At 41.0% G+C, this 19,045-nt stretch overlaps 2 protein-coding genes across 2 annotated transcripts; one reads left to right on the plus strand and one right to left on the minus strand.

Moving 5' to 3' along the window:
• Positions 1-530: 530 nt before the first annotated feature.
• mterf2 (mitochondrial transcription termination factor 2) lies at positions 531-4,551 on the plus strand. The gene is made up of 2 exons (XM_033968735.2): positions 531-606; positions 2,344-4,551. Exon 2 carries the CDS (start codon positions 2,363-2,365, stop codon positions 3,488-3,490), a length of 1,128 nt encoding a protein of 375 aa, XP_033824626.1. The 5' UTR covers positions 531-606; positions 2,344-2,362; the 3' UTR covers positions 3,491-4,551.
• Positions 4,552-8,364: 3,813 nt separating this feature from the next.
• On the minus strand, positions 8,365-18,571 carry zgc:153031. Its single transcript, XM_033967806.2, has 6 exons — positions 18,392-18,571; positions 14,037-14,086; positions 13,858-13,963; positions 13,279-13,405; positions 10,470-10,585; positions 8,365-10,392 (listed from the first exon to the last, which is right to left on the minus strand). Exons 1-6 carry the CDS (start codon positions 18,493-18,495, stop codon positions 10,290-10,292), a joined length of 606 nt encoding a protein of 201 aa, XP_033823697.1. The 5' UTR covers positions 18,496-18,571; the 3' UTR covers positions 8,365-10,289.
• Positions 18,572-19,045: the final 474 nt, after the last annotated feature.

The following is a 19,045-nucleotide window of genomic DNA, read 5'->3' on the forward strand; positions in this document are numbered from 1 at the left end:
TCCTGGTTTAGTCCTGGTTTAGCCCTGGTTTAGTCCATGTTTAGTCCTGGTTTAGTCCTGGTTTAGTCCATGTTTTGTCCATGTTTAGTCCTGGTTTAGCTGTGGTTTAGTCCTGGTTTAGTCCATGTTTAGTCCATGTTTAGTCCTGGTTTAGCTCTGGTTTAGTTCTGGTTTATTCCTGGTTTAGTTCTGGTTTATTCCTGGTTCAGTTCTGGTTTAGTCCAGTGGGGCCAAAGTCTTTGGGGGGAGTTACGGAGGTGCTTTGACCATTCTAGGAGCATAGTGGCCCCTCAAGCTCCCCCTGGACACTGCCCCTGGTTTGAAGCCAAAATTGTGCGCTTAAGTACCACCATGTACTCTTTCAATTTTGGAAAAGTAAATGTACTCTGAATACAGTTACTCCAAATGTGCAGCCTGTATATGTATTTCAGTGCATGTATTCAGTTCCTTCCATCACTGCAGGGCTCAGGCTAAAGTCTCCAGCACGTCCACAGGGGGAACTGCAGTCTCCTTTACTGACGCAGGATGGCGCTGTGAGCAAACGACACAAGACGCGCCGGCTGCAGAAGAAGAAGTTTCATAACAAACCTCTGTGCGCTTTTCAAGGTAACTACAGCTCAAATCTCTCACAAAAATGATCCTTTATGTGTGAAATCTATTTATTTTAAACTCTACTGAGACACTGGACAGCTCCCTCTAACTGTCACTGCATGAAAAGTGTTTTTAATCGGGTAAAATACACGTGTTGTTGCGTTCAGGCTAACATGCTAACACAGCTAGCCCTCATTGCTAACGCCACACTGGGCTTTTAATTTGAAGAAACGAGGTAAAAACAACATCTGTGCTCGTTTCATCTGAGGGAAATATACAACCTGAACCAGATTTTATTTTATACGCTGTAAATAAATGAGAAATTGACTTAATTTTACGAACTTTAATGAATGAAACATGAGCAGAGACGTGTTAAGAGCAGAGGGCAACTGCGCATGTCTGAAGTCTGCTCCCAGAAGCAGCAGGAGCTCTGCAAATAGCTTTTAATTTAATGGGTTTTAAAAGCATCTGCGCAGAATTTGACACAAGGAACGATTCCTCTGAGTATTATTCATGGGGAAGTTTTAATATTAAAGTTAAAACCTTAAATTTTAGCCTTGAGTTGACATGCAATGGAAGAACTAAACTCCAGGCTTCTTTACAGGTGCACTTTATAACTTTTTATAATAATAATAATAAGAATGCTTTGAAAATGTATTTAGTAACATAATACTGAATACCTGCATACATTGGCCAATCTGTACTGCATTTTGAATACTTTTACACTGAGTTGCATTCAAATTATAGTTTAAAGACTCATAAAAAGCAGCTTTATATTTGTTTCACTGTTTGTTTTACATTTATTTATCACTGATCCGAGAAGAAAAAGCACACACACATTACCACAAAAGCTGTGTTTTATTTTTCTCTCTGACATTGTGCATTTTGAAGCCTAAATTGTGTGATGAACTACTGCTACGTACCATGTTCTTTTGATTTTAGAAAAGTAACTGTATTCTCTGTACATGTATTCAGTTACTTCCCAACCCTGAATGCCTCACATGTGTACTGCACTTTACAGGCTTGTCTTTGCCTTTCAGCTCTACACTCTAGTCATTATTCATACTCAGTGGTTGTACTATTGTAGTCACAGCTGCCCTGGGGAAGTGTGATGGAAGCGGCTGCCAATCTGCACCATCAGCCCCTGTGACCACTATCAGTCACTCACACACAGCATCTTTCTTTAAAATCTTTCTTTAAAATAAAAATAGGAAGTGGTCTGTGTAATAAAGGTCCTATATAACGCAAAATGTTCTCTTGTGAGCTCTTAGCCATGTTATAATTCTGTTTCCTCCTCAAAAACAGACCTGGAGTTGTGTTTTGTTTCATTCTCACATGTTTGAGTACCACTTTATTATTAGTCTGTAACATCTCCAAAGCTCAAAATGGTCTGTTCCACCTTGTGATGTCATGAAGCGGTAATTTTTGAAGTTAACACCTTTAGTTCAGTGGAGATTGGAAGGTGTATGGAGTTTAAACACACACATTGGATCACTTCCTGTAATACCACATGACATCACACTTTTGGAACAGGAGTGTTTTCAGTTTTTAGAGAAGAACTCATCTTAGATATGCAGGATTTATGTGTTAAAAATGTGTAAATGAAACAAAACACAACTCCAGATCAGAATAAAGCCTAATAAGGGCTCTTTCATGTTGGAACCAGTAGCAGTGGTAGGTTTAGTTTACATTAAAACATCAAAAACATATATTTCTGTTGTTGTCTGTTGCTTATCAGTTTCTCTTTTTCAGGTATTCACCCCCTGCATAAATGTTGCGCTTCATCGCAACTTCTTTGTGTCTCCGGTGCCCGCGGGTCCCCGTCCTGCCTCTGCACGTCAGGACACGTGGCACAGCGAGTCCAGCCGAGAACCAGCAGACCGTGGACGCTTTCTATGAGCTGGCAGTGGACATCCAGAAGGTTAGAAAACTCAAAGGCTGGGTTCTGCATCAGCACCCAGCGTATGCTAAGGAGGTAGCGGGCCTCTTGAGGGACATGGGCGCTTCGGGTCCCGTCATCGCCAACGTTTTAGTGGTGCACCCTGAGGCGGTCCTTTGCAACCCAGAGGAGATGGAAGCTCAACGAGAACTGTGGACGTCCGTGTGCCCGAACAAGAAGGAGCTCGTGGGTATTATTGAGAAGTTCCCTGCGTCGTTCTTTACGTCAGCCTGTCACCACGAGAACCAGCGGAACAATATTGCTTACTTTCACAGTTTGAACCTCAACAAACGCATCATTACTAAACTCATGGCCAGTGCTCCACAGAGCTTCAGCCGCCCGGTGGAGCAAAACCAGGTGATGGTGGACACGTTGCAGAGGTCCTACATAGAACTGGGAGGAGAGAAATACAATATGAAGATCTGGTTACAGAAGCTGCTTAGTCAAAACCCATTTGTTCTGTTAAAATCATCTGACGTTTTAAGACAGAATTTACTTTTCCTCAAAAACAAAGGCTTCACCACCGCAGAGCTCCTCCACCTGCTCTCCAAACTCCGAGGCTTCGTCACTGAGCTCAACCCAGACAGCATGAGCCAAACTCTGCTCTACTCCCAGGAAATGATGGGCTGCTCCGAGGAACAGCTCCGGGAAATCGTCCTGAAATGCCCTGCTCTTTTATACTACCCTAAACACATTTTGGCTGACCGCTTCGAAGGCCTGCTGAGAGCTGGGATCAGTGTTTCCCAGATCATGGACACACCCACTGTCCTTGAACTGACCACACAGATAGTCAACTACCGTCTACAGAAACTGAGGGCGCACGGTTACGACGCGAGGACGGGGTCTTTAGAGGTTCTCAATGGGACTAAAAAGGACTTTGAACAGAGCTATGGCAAACTTAAGCTACGTGTGCAGAGACCACTTTTTAACCCCGTCGCCCCTTTAAAAACATTTGATTGAAAATACTGTTATATTGGACGCTATTATGTTTTTAAATGATTATATTATTGTAAGTTAACTTCTGCGCACAATGAGATTATGCATTGAACTGATCCCATAGACTGTATTTATAAATGGACATAGCCGCGCAGAGAAATGGGTAAAATATTTGCGTATACACACTACCGAGAACGTGCATAACGATGTATTTTGGGCTAAATACTGATGCACACATCCCAAAAAAGACTATTATGTAATCAACATATTATTGGCAGCATCAAAAAAGCCATTACACACAAATGGCATAAGGAAAAAAAAACCTACGCTCAGCAACTGGAAGGATATTGTGGAAGAAATTCGCGTTTATGGAGAGACTTACACATATTCTGAGGTTACAAAAAGAAAAATATGAAGAACACTGGGAAAAATGGAAATTGGATTTAAATGACAGCTGACCGATTGTTCATTGTTCTATTGTAATGTCTTTTGAAAACAATAAAATGTAAGTTTAAAAAAAACTAAAAATGTACATAGCTAACCTGCTAGCCGCCACGTTCCAAACAGGAAGTGATCACGGGTTCGCTTCCAGCTCCATCGACTCCAATTCAAAACTGTGTCTCCTCTCTCTATACCTGCTGCTTCAGACTCGTCATTTTGGTCTTAAATGTTCGTATTAACCCTCTACATGATCCTGGGGTTTTTATTTCACTATTGTGTCTGTAAATCAAGATATGAACATTAATAACAGACAAATCAGGTCCTTCTTTCCCCGAGGTCACTCCTGTTAGCGTTAGCAACAGGTTTGATTGACCTAAACCAGCGGTGCGGGCGAGAAGGGGTGTTACCTTCAACAGCCTCGCTCCGGATTGGCTCTTTGGTTGCTATGACACTCGTGATCAGATATCCAAGTACAGAACTCTGCTCTAAATTTGCCACTATAACTGCTAGCCTCGATTAGCTTCATTTGACTGGAGCCGAGTGCTGTCCACTTCTTTATACAGTCTACGGTGGATCTTAAAGTCGAACTGCCGTCCCTCGGTTGGACTCACGAGCTAATTCAACGTGTGCACCACCTTAATCTCAATAAACAAAACAAAATATACCTGTAATGTTTTTTATGACTTAATTATGTTTTAGTTACATGAATCACATTGCTCTTATTTACCTGTAAGTGTTGAGTGACTACATATTTATTTGTGCAGTTCTGTTTCTATTTCTTAACTTTAAAGCACCCATATTACACTGTTCTCTGATCTGTGTTATAATGCCGTTTCCTCATCACAAACAGACCTTAAAAACTTGGAAAACTACCGCTTCATGACATCACAAGGTTGAACAGAGCGTTTCTGAGCTTTGGAGATGTCGACGGACTGATAATAAAGAGCCACTCAAGCTTGCGTAAATGAAACAAAACACAACTGTGGGTATGTTTTTGAGGAGTTAACGACATAACACAAGCTCACGAGAGTCCATTTCGTGTAATATAGGACCTTTGAAGATTCCTAGACTCCTTACTCGAACGCACATAGACTTTATTACTCCCTATTTACAAGCTCCCTTGGCTAAATGGGCACATAAAGGTAAAATATGAGGTGCAGACTAGTCTATCAAGTGCATTAAGCTTCATGACTGGGGACTAATCGGACTTTACAACCTTTTTATTAACAGCCTTGTAAGTGTCTCATTTTCACACCGTTCGTGGCAGCCCAACTGTTCCCCTCGGGATGGACCTAACAGCGCCTCTCATTTTTACCGTTACTTTACAGAGGGAGACACTTTATTATAAGCTATTCACTGCTGAAATGTGCCTTCATTATCATTTCAAGTGAATCCTAATGCACTCACGCACAGACATAAAAAGGGGAGACGAAACAAGTACCTTCCCTTTGATTTCGTTGTGCTTATTTGAACATACTTTGCAGTCTGCGCTTGAGTTATGCAAAATTGATTTTCCATTATGTGTGAGCTCTTCTGTTATGAAGCTTTTCAAGTCGAGCTTCATTATGGAGAAATACGCAGAATGGCTTTAGGGTCGATGCCTTTATTTTACTAGACAAAAAACAGGGAAAAGGCTAAATCAATACGCAATCACACTGAGCATTGTCTGAGAGGGCATTATGAGATGTTCTTGATGTAGAAAAGCTGACAGAAGCCTTGGGAAGCTGCTTTTAGTGTTTTTTAATGGCCGACACTTCCTCTGCTAATGAAGGTCTGACTTTATGCCTCAAGGTGTCGTCGTCTTCTTCCTCCTCCGCCACCTCCTCCTAACGCGGACTACAGGGGTCAACGCAAAGACACCGCGCAGAAGTTCGGCGTCCTGCGGGATCTTCGTGTCCACTAACAACTTCTCCGCCCCGTCCGCGTCGCTCTGCATCGCCACGGTCCCGTCGTCATGGAGATGGCCACTGGGGCAGATGATGTGAAATGCATTACAGCCGCACAGACGGACGCTCGACCAGACAGACAGAGTTTTCAAGACCTCAACGTAGAGTTCTCCCCCCAGAGGGCTACAGCAGAAACTCCAAGTAGAACACGGGAAAGGTTAGTAATTTAAAACGCACACGGGATGGCGTTATATCGAAGTCACCGCGCAAGGTTATGAGATGCTTTTTCACACGGCTGGTTAGTAATAAATAAGAAGTTAATCAGGATGTAGTGAGGCAGACAAGGCCTCAAGTGGAGTGTTCAAGTCACCTCTATTTCTTTTGTCCTCTGTGGGCCGCCCTGTCATCCCGCATCATGCCCTGAATTACACTCGCGAGCTGCAGAGGTTAATAACAGGTGATATAAATCGTCTTGTTTCGTTTCAAACACAGCGCCGGTCGATATTAGCATATTGTTTTTTTTACAAACCTTAACTTTGCAGAAACAGCTGTACAACTGAAGCAATGATTTATTTAATTTATGACCCCGCAGCTCCCTGAAAATACGACGCGTTTGTAATGTTTTAAAAAAGACGTACGCCCTCGTGTGACTCCGTACGTCTCTGTAGTCACTGTTATAATTTGCACGTTTGAAATCGTCGCAATATTACATCTAAAACGAGTTAATAAAAGAAAAAAGTCCACTGTCTTTGCGTTAGAAAACTGTGGTGTCAAATGGGAGCTGACATCGCCCCCTAGAGATCGCTGCAGATCACACTAACGAGCAGCAGATTTGTTTTCATTTGTACCAAAATGACGACGCGATGTTGCCGAATCTTAGCGTATCACTGATTAAGAAAATAAAATCGGAGAATGAAGTAAAAACGGAGCAGCGGGCGGTGAAAACGGGGATTTCTCTGCAAAATGGCGACTTAAAAATAAACGATTAAAGATTGTTCAAACATGAATCAGTCCAAAAACAACTTCAAGAGGGAAAATGAGAAGGAAAGTACTATGACATGGTTAAAAGCTTGAAAAGTGCAGTTGACTGTACTGTGTCACTTGCATTTTTCGCCACTTTAATTATACGTAATGTCACATTTTCAACAAACGGTTTCATATTTGTTCTAATGTTTGGAGTGACAAAGGTGCAGAAATATAATCCCTACGAGTCTGAATCAGCTGAAGCATCGAAATCTTTTGAGCGCAACAAAAATGCCCATATCACCATATCCTGTCACGATAACACATTTTAAAGCACCATATATTGTTACAGAGATATTCTGATAAACGATAATACTGAATCTACTTTATGCCATTGATGCTAAAACAATAATAAACATAATCCTTGTAAAACATTTTAAACAGACAGTATCAATACGTGGCCTGAGCTGCGACAAGTAAAGAGCAAAATGAAGCAGTAATTGGCCCGAAAAGTGACTTTTTCAACGCTCCACAGCTCAAATCTTATCATATTACAACAGAAATACCCCAAAATCTCCCACTTTTGCAAAATAATTGTGCACAGGATACATACCGAGCCGCAAAATATACGGTTCCAGCTTGGAGCAAGTCGATAAAGTGATTATTGTGGCAGGTCTACATCACAAGTAAGCCAATATTTATGTGCAAAAAAACAAAAATAAACCAAAAACTGCCAACAGCACAGCAAGAAATAAGTGAAATAGCCAAAGAAACATGTAAAAACATACACTATCAGGCAAAACTTTAGACACAACCTCATTCTGGTATTTTTTTTTTCTTTATTTTTACTAATTTCTACATTTTATAAACATAGAACACGTCAAATATATAAACTAAGATGTATGGAATTATGTAGTAAAGACAAAATAACTACTAAATGTTTTTTCAATGTTTTAAAATCAAATCCTCAAAGTAGCACCGTTTGATTTGCTGAAAAATATTTAGTTTAGTTATTATCCCCATGTCTTACTTCATATATTTGATGTCTTGCATGTGTATAAAAAATGTAGAAAGTAGTAAAAATTAAATAAAAAAACATTGAATGAGAGGATGTGTCCAAACCTTTGACTCTTCACTCTTTGCAGCATTCACTAAAAATATTTTCGCTCCTGTTTTCCTGAGGTTGAAGCTACTGATTGTCAAAGTCTGTCCGTATAGATTATATTTATATAGTGATATTTCTTTGTGTTTGACGGGCTTTTTCCCCTCAGCCCTGAAAACCATATGCTTCCAACTGTATGCGCACAAATGCTTTAAGAAAACCCGAACATAGTCAATAGTTCCAGTTATTTTCCACATTAGATGCTGTTTTTCTTGCTTTAATGCGACTTAAGCCTCACAGCGGCAGGAGCCTTGTCCGCTGCCCCCTTCAGTGCTCCTCGGATAATTACCTCATTTTTACAGGTCCGAAAGCGCTCGTGATCGACCTTTACATGCAAATGGGAGCGTGAGACGTTTAGATGTTTGTAACCTCTGCTCTCCTGCATATTCAAGCCACACAAGCTCCTTTCTTATATGAACAGATAATTAACTATAGGTTTGGCTCCATCTAGTGGAAGAAGTAGGCATTGCAGCTAGGAAAATAATTAGTTTTTTCCACATAATGCATATTTTACATTTAATTAACACTAGTATTTGTTGTAACGTGGTACAAATTATCTCCTTCCTTCTCATTCAGTTTGACAGTAGTTTATTTTACACACATTTTACACACAATACATCAACATAATCTCCCAGAACAGTGTGCGTTCACCATCTGTGCGCTTGGCTCTGACACAGACCTGGTGCAGTAACACAGGCGGCGTCTGACTCATAAACAAACATATTCTCACTGCAGCTGTGATGTGACCGAGGAGGCGTTCGAGATGACGGCCCACACTAGTAACACGCACAACCCGAGACGTCGAGCGCAGACGTTTGGAGTGAGCGTAGGATTCAAAAGTGCAGTGTTTAAGTAAAATATCTACACGACCCGTCAAAGGTTTGGACACAATCTACTCATTAAATGTTTTTTTTTACGTTTTCTTCTACGTTTTAGATACATATGGAAGACATCGAGTATATGAAGCGAGATATATGGGATTATGTTGCAAAGAAAAGCACTTGAATCACTATTAAATGTTTTTATTTTTTATTTCAAATGCTCAAAATATCCACCTTTTGCTTTCTCAAAAAATATTTAGTAGAATTATTTAAATTTAGCTTTTTGCTGTATGATGCCGTACATTTTTCTTCATATATCTGATGTCTTCTGTTTGTATAGAAAATGTCAAACGTAGTAAATAAAAATAAAAAATAAAAAAACACTGAATGACTAGTGTTGTATATTTATGGAATTATCTAAAGAAAAAAGTGAAATAAATGCACTAAATGTTTTTCTGCAAAGCTAAATGTGTCTACTTTGAGGGTTTAAATATAAAATATAAAAAAAAAATAGTAGCGTTATTTAAATGTTGTTCTTTGCTACATAATGCCGTACATCTAACATATTTGAATTATTGTGTAGAAATTATAAATCTAATATAAAATCAGTTTTTCTACTCCAAAAGAAGGTCATTGGAATAGTTCACCGAGCAGACGATCTCGCACCAACAAATCCTGTTTTTGTTAAGTTAAAACTAGTAAAATTATCTGATCTTGTTGATTTGTGAACAGTCGTAATGACGTATAAGGAAGATAATCATAAGCTCCTCTTTGTTTACAGATGTTACTCGAACAGAAAGAGTCAATATCATCTTAAACGAACAGATATATTCCAAAAAATTAAGACTAGAACCAGTAAAAACGTCATTGTATTTGTGTTTCAGGGGTTAGTGTGTGGAACAAACTGGATGATAAATTAAAAAGCTCCTACACAAAAGCAGCATTTAAAAAGAGGTACATGACTTTTTGAACATTACAGGAGTGATTCATGTAAAATGTTGTAGTTTGTAGTTTTTCTTTTGTTACATATTGACTCATTTGTGCGTTATTATTAAATATTAAATAGTGTTAGGCATTTTAAGTCATTTTTACTTCAGCCTAAACACTTTGAGTCATGATAAATGTCACGTACAACCTTATACAAGTTGAATAATGTTTGATTTTGAATGTAATAACCAGATAAAATGAATACTAATATATATCTATCTATCTAATGTCTTCTGTTTATATATAAAATGTCGTAGTAAATATTAAAAAATAAAAACACTGAATGAGAGGGCGTGTCCAAACTTTTGACGAGTGTAGTAGGTTTATGGAATTATGTAAAGAAAAAAGTGAAATAAGTCGACTAAATGTTTTCCTACAAAGCAAAGCGCGGCTACTTTGAAGGTTTAAATATAAAATAGTAGTAAAAATAAAATAAAAACACTGAATGAGAGGGCGTGTCCAAACTTCTGACCGGTGTGTAATTTAAAATCCATTGGCAAATTAACATCTTAAAGTGAGTTTTGTTCCACGTGAGCTGTAAAACTCTCCCTCCACACAAACTCTCAGCCGTGGTTCTTCTCTACATGTCCGTCTTTTTTCTTGAAAACTTCAAATTTGTACCGTATCCCGTTTTCCTCTTGAATTTCACTTGGCACGCCATCGAATCTTGTTTTGAAAGAAGCACAAATACGTCATTATTCACAGTAGAAACATGAATGAAAAACAGAGAGACTGATTCTTACTTGTCCTGCAGCTGAAAAACACTTTTGTCAAACTCTGGGAAGAAAACGTCACAGTCAAACGCCGCCATGACGTTGGTCAGAAAGATGAGGTCACACCAGGGATGCATCATAGCGTCCTGAGGAGAGCAGACGTCTGTGTTATGTACAATACAAAATAACCCGGAACAAGCGAAATCTGTGAAGTATCATCTTTATTTTTTACATTATTCTCTCTGTTTTTGTCTGTAAAACCCCTCACCACACACTTTATACACTTTTCTCACACAGGCGTTAACATTTTCTCACATTTCTCTCTCGTTTAAACTCTCTCAAAGTTCAAACCTTCGTCGGCGTCTTTGTTGGTGCAGAACGTTTCATCGACATTGTGGGTTTTGTCGGGGAGAAAACAAATTGCAAACGTACAGCACTTCAGAGTCACACTGCGATCAAACGTTTATGTGAATTTGTCTGAACACATTCTGTACTGGACAGGAGACACGGCACGGAGGAGACTGATGGACAATCAGGACGCACGACACAATGGTCTACAGTCCAACAGCCAATCAGGACGCACGACACAATGGTCTACAGTCCAACAGCCAATCAGGACGCAGAACACAATGGTCTAGAGTCCAACAGCCAATCAGGACGCACGACACAATGGTCTACAGTCCAACAGCCAATCAGGACGCACGACACAATGGTCTACAGTCCAACAGCCAATCAGGACGCACGACACAATGGTCTACAGTCCAACAGCCAATCAGGACGCACGACACAATGGTCTACAGTCCAACAGCCAATCAGGACGCACAACACAATGCACGTTCATACACTGGAAAAAAATCTGCGAGACGACGAAAGGTGAACCACGATATAGTGAGGGACGACTGTACACAGTGACTCACAGGGCCATTTTCATACTCTACTCTTCTTCTACTGTATGATTCTGAGGAGAGACAGTGGCTCAGGTGGTAGAACTTTTGTCCACTGATCTGAAGGTTTGCAGTTCGAGTCACGCTCTCAACTTAAACATCACTGGGAGAGCGATCAGATCCACTGGCCCACATGAACAGCTGAATCCTGTCATTGTGTCCTTGGGCGAGACACTTAACCCACCTCATCTGTGTACGTTGGTATCTGAATATGTGTGAATATGTGTGAATATGTGGGTAATTGCTTGATATAAAGTGCTTTGAGTGCCTTGAAATGGGAAAAGTGCTATATAAAACTGTGACCATTTACCGTGTGTGTGTGTGTGTGTGTGTGGGGTGTGTGTGTGTGTGTGTGGGTGTGTGTGTGTGTGTGTCAATGTTCCGCTTCATCAAAAAGCCAGTTTTCTTTCTCTAATAGACCCTAGATCACAGACAGAGACAGTCACAACTTAAAGTCAGCTGAGGACGGCTGCGGCTCTTGTGATCTTGATGGGGTCAGAGGAAAGTGATGAATAATTGTTTTGTATTGAGCGAATCAGCCTCTGCCTTCATGTTAAAAATACAGCCTGTCTGATTCATCTGGATTAATGGGAGGTAATTGTTATGGAAAATAAGTGTTGTCCTAATGAGTCCTGGAGTTTTAAAGAGCGACTTGAATACACAACACTGCACGTTGGTATTGTCCAATCTGACCTCGCTTCTTCACGGGGAGATTAAATATGAGCTAAGAAGGACAGACTGGAGACGAGCTGGACGAGATAAACTGAGACGTGTATAACAGAATGAAACTGATCATGTTGAAGAAGGACACTTTGCATTGAAAAAGTGTCGCTTTTCTCTGTCTCTGCTGCTTCAGACTCGTCATTCTGGTCTTAAATGTTCAGATTAACCCTCTACATGATCCTGGGGTTTTTATTTCACTATTGTGTCTGTAAATCAGAGTCAGGACTAAACCAGGACGAAAGCAGGACTAAACCGGGACGAAACCGGGACTAAAGCAGGACTAAACCAGGACTAAACTGGGACTAAACCGGGACGAAACAAAGACGAAACCAGGGTTAAAGCAGGATTAAAGCAGGACTAAACCGGAACTAAACCGGGACTAAACCAGGATGAAAGTAGGACGAAAGCAAGACTAAAGCAGGACTAAAGCAGGACTAAACCGGGACTAAACTGGGATTAAACCGGGACGAAAGCAGGACTAAAGCAGGACTAAAGCAGGACTAAACCGGGACTAAACTGGGATTAAACAGGGACGAAAGCAGGACTAAAGCAGGACTAAACCGGGACTAAACTGGGATTAAACCGGGACGAAAGCAGGACTAAAGCAGGACTAAAGCAGGACTAAACCGGGACTAAACTGGGATTAAACCAGGACTAAACCGGGACTAAACCGGGACTAAACCGGGATTAAAGCAGGACTAAAGCGGGACTAAACCGGGACTAAACCGGGATTAAAGCAGGACGAAACCGGGACTAAAGCAGGACTAAACCGGGACTAAACCGGGACTAAACCGGGACTAAACCGGGACTAAACCGGGACGAAACCGGGACGAAACCGGGACGAAACCGGGACGAAACCGGGACGAAACCGGGACGAAACCTGTTGAATCAGTGTTTCAGTTTTGTTCAGTTTAAACCCCTCTCTCTCTCTCTCTCTCTCTCTCTCTCTCTCTCTCTCTCTGCTGTGACTGAAAGGGGTTTATTCTGCACTTTTCTCCTTTAATGTTCAGTTTTTTGATGATTATTTCTGATTATTTATGTTTTGATTTGTTGTATTGTGAGTTTAATGTCTTTCTTATCCTGTAAATCACTTTAAATCACTTTGCGTATGAACTGTGCTGTACAAATAAACATGTCTTGTCTACTACAGAACGAGACACACGAGTTGGTACCTTATAAACCCGAGTGCCTCCTACAACCCAGATGGTCTCCACGATGTCACTGAGCGGAGGCTGCGAGGCCAGGAGCACAGCGCTCTCAAAATCCGTACACAGAAAGTGGGCGTGTTTTGGAGCCGATCTGTGCGAACGTGCAAGAAAAAGTTAAAGGTAAAAGGTTAAAAGCTACAGTATATGACACAAAATGGACTATTGTGAGCTTGAATCCATGTTATAACGCTCAAAAACAGACCTGGAGTTGTGTTTTGTTTAATTTTTTCATTAGTCTGTCTACATCTGCAAAGCTCAAAACGCTTAGTTCCACCTTGTGATGTCACGAAGTGGTAGTTTTTCAAGTTAACTCCTCCTCCTTTTACCTTTAGTTCAGCTGAGATTGGCAACTTTTATTAGATTCTAGTGAAGGCGTATGGAGTTTAAAAACACAGTGGAGGTTTGTTTTACGTTTGAGAGAAGAACTCAGTGTAAATCTGCAGGTTTTGTGAGTTAAACATGTGAATGAAACAAAAAAAAAATACAACTCCAGGTCTGTTTATGACGAGGAAACATTATAATATAGATCAGAACGCCGCTTACTCCAGTGTGTTACTCAGCACCACGTGGAGAGTATTGGCCACTGGGAACATGTCTTCTGGACTGGAAAACCAACAGCGCTTTCCCCAAATCAACATGTTCTTTTTGCCTACAAGAAGAAAACAAAACAAAATGCTCTTTAGTTTAGTGTAGTAATAACTTCAGAAGTAGCAGAGGCGTACCTGGTTCAGAAACTCCAGTGATGTTTTTGAGAAAGTACTGGAATTCTGACCTGAAAACAGACATATTATATTTAAACCGAAAGGGATTTTTTTATCTTCACATCGCGTTAAAGAGATACAACCTTCAGACTCTACTTTAACCCTCTGGTGCACAGCGGTCACTGCAGTGGACAGCTACTAAAACATAACTTTCTCTTTAATGCATTGGTTTAAATGTGCTCTCTGCTGCCACACTCCATTGAGGTCAATTCAGTGGTCAGTCCGTGTAACTGCAAGTAAATGTCCTCTGGTTTTCTCATTCAGGCCTAAACGTTGCACCTAAACAGTGTTGAAATTTCCCAAAAAGTTGTTCAAATGATTTTCAAAGCATAAAAAGAAACATCTGTTTGTATATTTACAATTGAACACAGGTTAATTCATTTTTACAGGCAGTTCACAATGTTTCATGTCCTGAGAAGAATAAAAACACAGAAAAAAAATCTTGACCAAGGCTTTCATAATCCATGCATCAGAGGTTTAAACGTTTAGATTCTTTCACTCGGTCGTTTGTTTCATAACAGACGATGAATTTAAACCCAACACTGTTCGCTCTATGGAAAAGTAGTTTGTCCATCGCTGTGTCAGAAGAACAACACTGTATAAAATGTATTTATAAGGGACTACGATGATAAACTGCCTAAATATCTCACTTGTTTGTTGAACTTTGATACGGGAACTTTTAATACAAGATCTCATGACTGTCTGTGTCTAAAAACTAAAATAGGAAAAGGAAATAGATTGGTTCCACTGTAATCTGGAGATAAACGTTTATCCTCACACCGGCTCATGTTTAATGTTTTAAAAGGACGTATCCAGGTATTAGTTTGGTTTGTTTTTGTTTGTATTGTATTTAACTCTCACTAGGATCTCCCTGTACACATAGATAAACATGAAAATTAAAAAAAACTAGACAAGCCTGTTCCGTTTTACTCTTACCTAAACCTGTTTCACTGTAGGTTTTGCAATGCGTCTGTGTCACTGTAGTCCTACCTGAACAAGAACATCTGCCTCTCCCTTTTAGAAGCACCATCTTGAATATAATCACATAAACTGTCCTGTAAAAAAAACTTATTCTCCCTCATGGTCCTGTCAAGTATCACATCAAACCCGCTACGTACGTTTGCGTAATCATTTTCTCCTCGTTCGACGCAAAGCCAATTTATGTTTGTAACTTACGCAAATCATCAATAATTCACAACTTCAAACCAGGAGTTCTCCCTAAATTCTATAAGCCCGTTTTTGATCTGCGTAACAATCCAACAGATGTGTAATAATCCACAGATCTGCGTAACAACCATGCAGCAGTGGTCATATGTCACACTAAAGGAAGATAACGGCTCTATTCTGGTCCTTTGGTTGTCTGTTTTCTGTAGTCGCTCTCGTCTCTGTAATGTGTGACCCTCAGTCTGTGACCTTTTTTTGACTTTGCTTTAAATTTCTTACCTATAGAATGTTTAACCCCCAAACTTCTAGTATAAAAAACCCTGGTACAATCTCACCCTGTCAGACTCTGCTCCAGATCCTACTAGACTCTGCACTAGACTCTACAAGACTCTGCACTAGACTCTACAAGACTCTGCACTAGACTCTACTCTAGACTCTACACTAGACTCTACAAGACTCTGCACTAGACTCTACAAGACTCTGCACTAGACTCTACTCTAGACTCTACACTAGACTCTACAAGACTCTGCACTAGACTCTACAAGACTCTGCACTAAACTCTACTCTAGACTCTGCACTAGACTCTACAAGACTCTGCACTAGACTCTACTCTAGAATCTGCACTAGACTCTGCACTAGACTCTACTCTAGACTCTACACTAGACTCTACACTAGACTCTACAAGACTCTGCACTAGACTCTACAAGACTGCACTAAACTCTACTCTAGACTCTGCACTAGACTCTACAAGACTCTGCACTAGACTCTACTCTAGACTCTGCACTAGACTCTGCACTAGACTCTACTCTAGACTCTGCACTAGACTCTACTCTAGACTCTGCACTAGACTCTGCACTAGACTCTGCACTAGACTCTACTCTAGACTCTGCACTAGACTCTACTCTAGACTCTGCACTAGACTCTGCACTAGACTCTGCACTAGACTCTACTCTAGACTCTACTCTAGACTCTGCACTAGACTCTACTCTAGACTCTGCACTAGACTCTGCACTAGACTCTGCACTAGACTCTACTCTAGACTCTGCACTAGACTCTGCACTAGACTCTGCACTAGACTCTGCACTAGACTCTACAAGACTCTACTCTAGACTCTACACTAGACTCTGCACTAGACTCTACTCTAGACTCTACTCTAGACTCTACACTAGACTCTGCTCTAGACTCTACTCTAGACTCTACACTAGACTCTACTCTAGACTCTACTCTAGACTCTGCACTAGACTCTACTCTAGACTCTACACTAGACTCTACTCTAGACTCTACACTAGACTCTACACTAGACTCTACAAGACTCTACTCTAGACTCTACACTAGACTCTGCTCTAGACTCTACTCTAGACTCTACACTAGACTCTACTCTAGACTCTACTCTAGACTCTGCACTAGACTCTACTCTAGACTCTACACTAGACTCTACTCTAGACTCTACACTAGACTCTACTCTAGACTCTACACTAGACTCTGCACTAGACTCTACAAGACTCTACTCTAGACTCTACACTAGACTCTGCACTAGACTCTACAAGACTCTACTCTAGACTCTACACTAGACTCTGCACTAGACTCTACTCTAGACTCTACTCTAGACTCTACTCTAGACTCTGCACTAGACTCTACTCTAGACTCTACACTAGACTCTACTCTAGACTCTACACTAGACTCTACTCTCTAGACTCTACACTAGACTCTACTCTAGACTCTACACTAGACTCTACTCTAGACTCTACACTAGACTCTGCACTAGACTCTACTCTAGACTCTACACTAGACTCTACTCTAGACTCTACTCTAGACTCTGCACTAGACTCTACACTAGACTCTACACTAGACTCTACTCTAGACTCTACACTAGACTCTACTCTAGACTCTACACTAGACTCTACACTAGACTCTACACTAGACTCTACTCTAGACTCTACTCTAGACTCTGCACTAGACTCTACACTAGACTCTACTCTCTAGACTCTACACTAGACTCTACTCTCTAGACTCTACACTAGACTCTACACTAGACTCTACTCTAGACTCTACACTAGACTCTACTCTAGACTCTACACTAGACTCTACACTAGACTCTACACTAGACTCTACACTAGACTCTACACTAGACTCTACTCTAGACTCTACACTAGACTCTACACTAGACTCTACACTAGACTCTACTCTAGACTCTACTCTAGACTCTGCACTAGACTCTACACTAGACTCTACTCTAGACTCTACACTAGACTCTACACTAGACTCTACACTAGACTCTACAAGACTCTACTCTAGACTCTGCTCTAGACTCTACAAGACTCTACTCTAGACTCTGCTCTAGACTCTACAAGACTCTGCTCTAGACTCTGCTCTAGACTCTACACTAGACTCTGCTCTAGACTCTGCACTAGACTCTGCACTAGACTCTGCACTAGACTCTGCTCTAGACTCTACTCTAGACTCTACACTAGACTCTGCTCTAGACTCTGCACTAGACTCTGCACTAGACTCTGCTCTAGACTCTACTCTAGACTCTACACTAGACTCTGCTCTAGACTCTGCACTAGACTCTGCACTAGACTCTGCACTAGACTCTGCTCTAGACTCTACACTAGACTCTACACTAGACTCTACACTAGACTCTACTCTAGACTCTACACTAGACTCTACACTAGACTCTGCACTAGACTCTACACTAGACTCTGCTCTAGACTCTACTCTAGACTCTACACTAGACTCTACACTAGACTCTACACTAGACTCTACTCTAGACTCTACACTAGACTCTACACTAGACTCTGCACTAGACTCTACACTAGACTCTACTCTAGACTCTACTCTAGACTCTACATCTCACTGTACCTACTCACTTAACTCCGTTTTGAATTTTGCTGAGCACTGCCTTTAACTCGACTGTATCGCTGTGACCAACAATAAACATCCACAGAACGATCCTCGAGCCTCTGCGCCTGTTCTCCAAGCAACAGAATCTGCGTAATCACCCCACGGCTCTGCGTAATGCGTAATCACCCAACATATCTACGTCAGAACCCCACAAATCTGCGTAAATCTCAACAGAATCTGCGTAACATCTGCGTCAAACCCGCACAGCTCTGCGTAAAACCCCGTCCTCCCGTCGTCCTCTCACTCACGGTAAATTCCAGGGCAGAGTTCCATCTTTCCCGATGCCCAGACCGTGACACGCAGCCGCGATCAGGCGCACGGGCTTCCTCTCCTGCGCCTTCTCCGTCTCCATCTTTGCACAACAGGAACTGACTGTGGGTTTTCTGTTCTGAGTTGACACGATTTAAGTTTGAACTCATCTGTCACCGCCCACGAATCAACAAAGGAAAAGCAAACTATTGGACACTGGAAATGTTCAATCCCTGTTCTGTAACCACATTCCACTCGTGCGTAAAGCTGCGACAAAGTAACGTGGTGTCCTCCCAAGGGCCACACGGGGACTGGGATTACACACTTTAGTTTCACTTGGATAATTAAGTAAATGCTGAGTGATAATCTGGTTTTGACAGAGATTTCTTTCATTAAAGGGGCCCATACTACACAGTTTTGACTCGAATCTATGTTATAATGTCGTTTTCTCGTCACAAACAGACCTGGAGTTGTGTTTTTTTTTTTTGTTCCATTCACACGTTTAACACTGAAAAATGTGCATATTTAGACTGAGCTCTTCTCTCAGACTGAAAACACGCTGTTCCACCTTGTGATGTCATCATGTGGTAATACAGGAAGTGCTTCACTGTGTTTTTAAACTCCACACACCTTCATTTCTAGAATCATTTGGA

The sequence above is a fragment of the Periophthalmus magnuspinnatus genome, chromosome 6 (assembly GCF_009829125.3).
Source record: "Periophthalmus magnuspinnatus isolate fPerMag1 chromosome 6, fPerMag1.2.pri, whole genome shotgun sequence".
Lineage (NCBI taxonomy): Eukaryota > Metazoa > Chordata > Actinopteri > Gobiiformes > Gobiidae > Periophthalmus > Periophthalmus magnuspinnatus.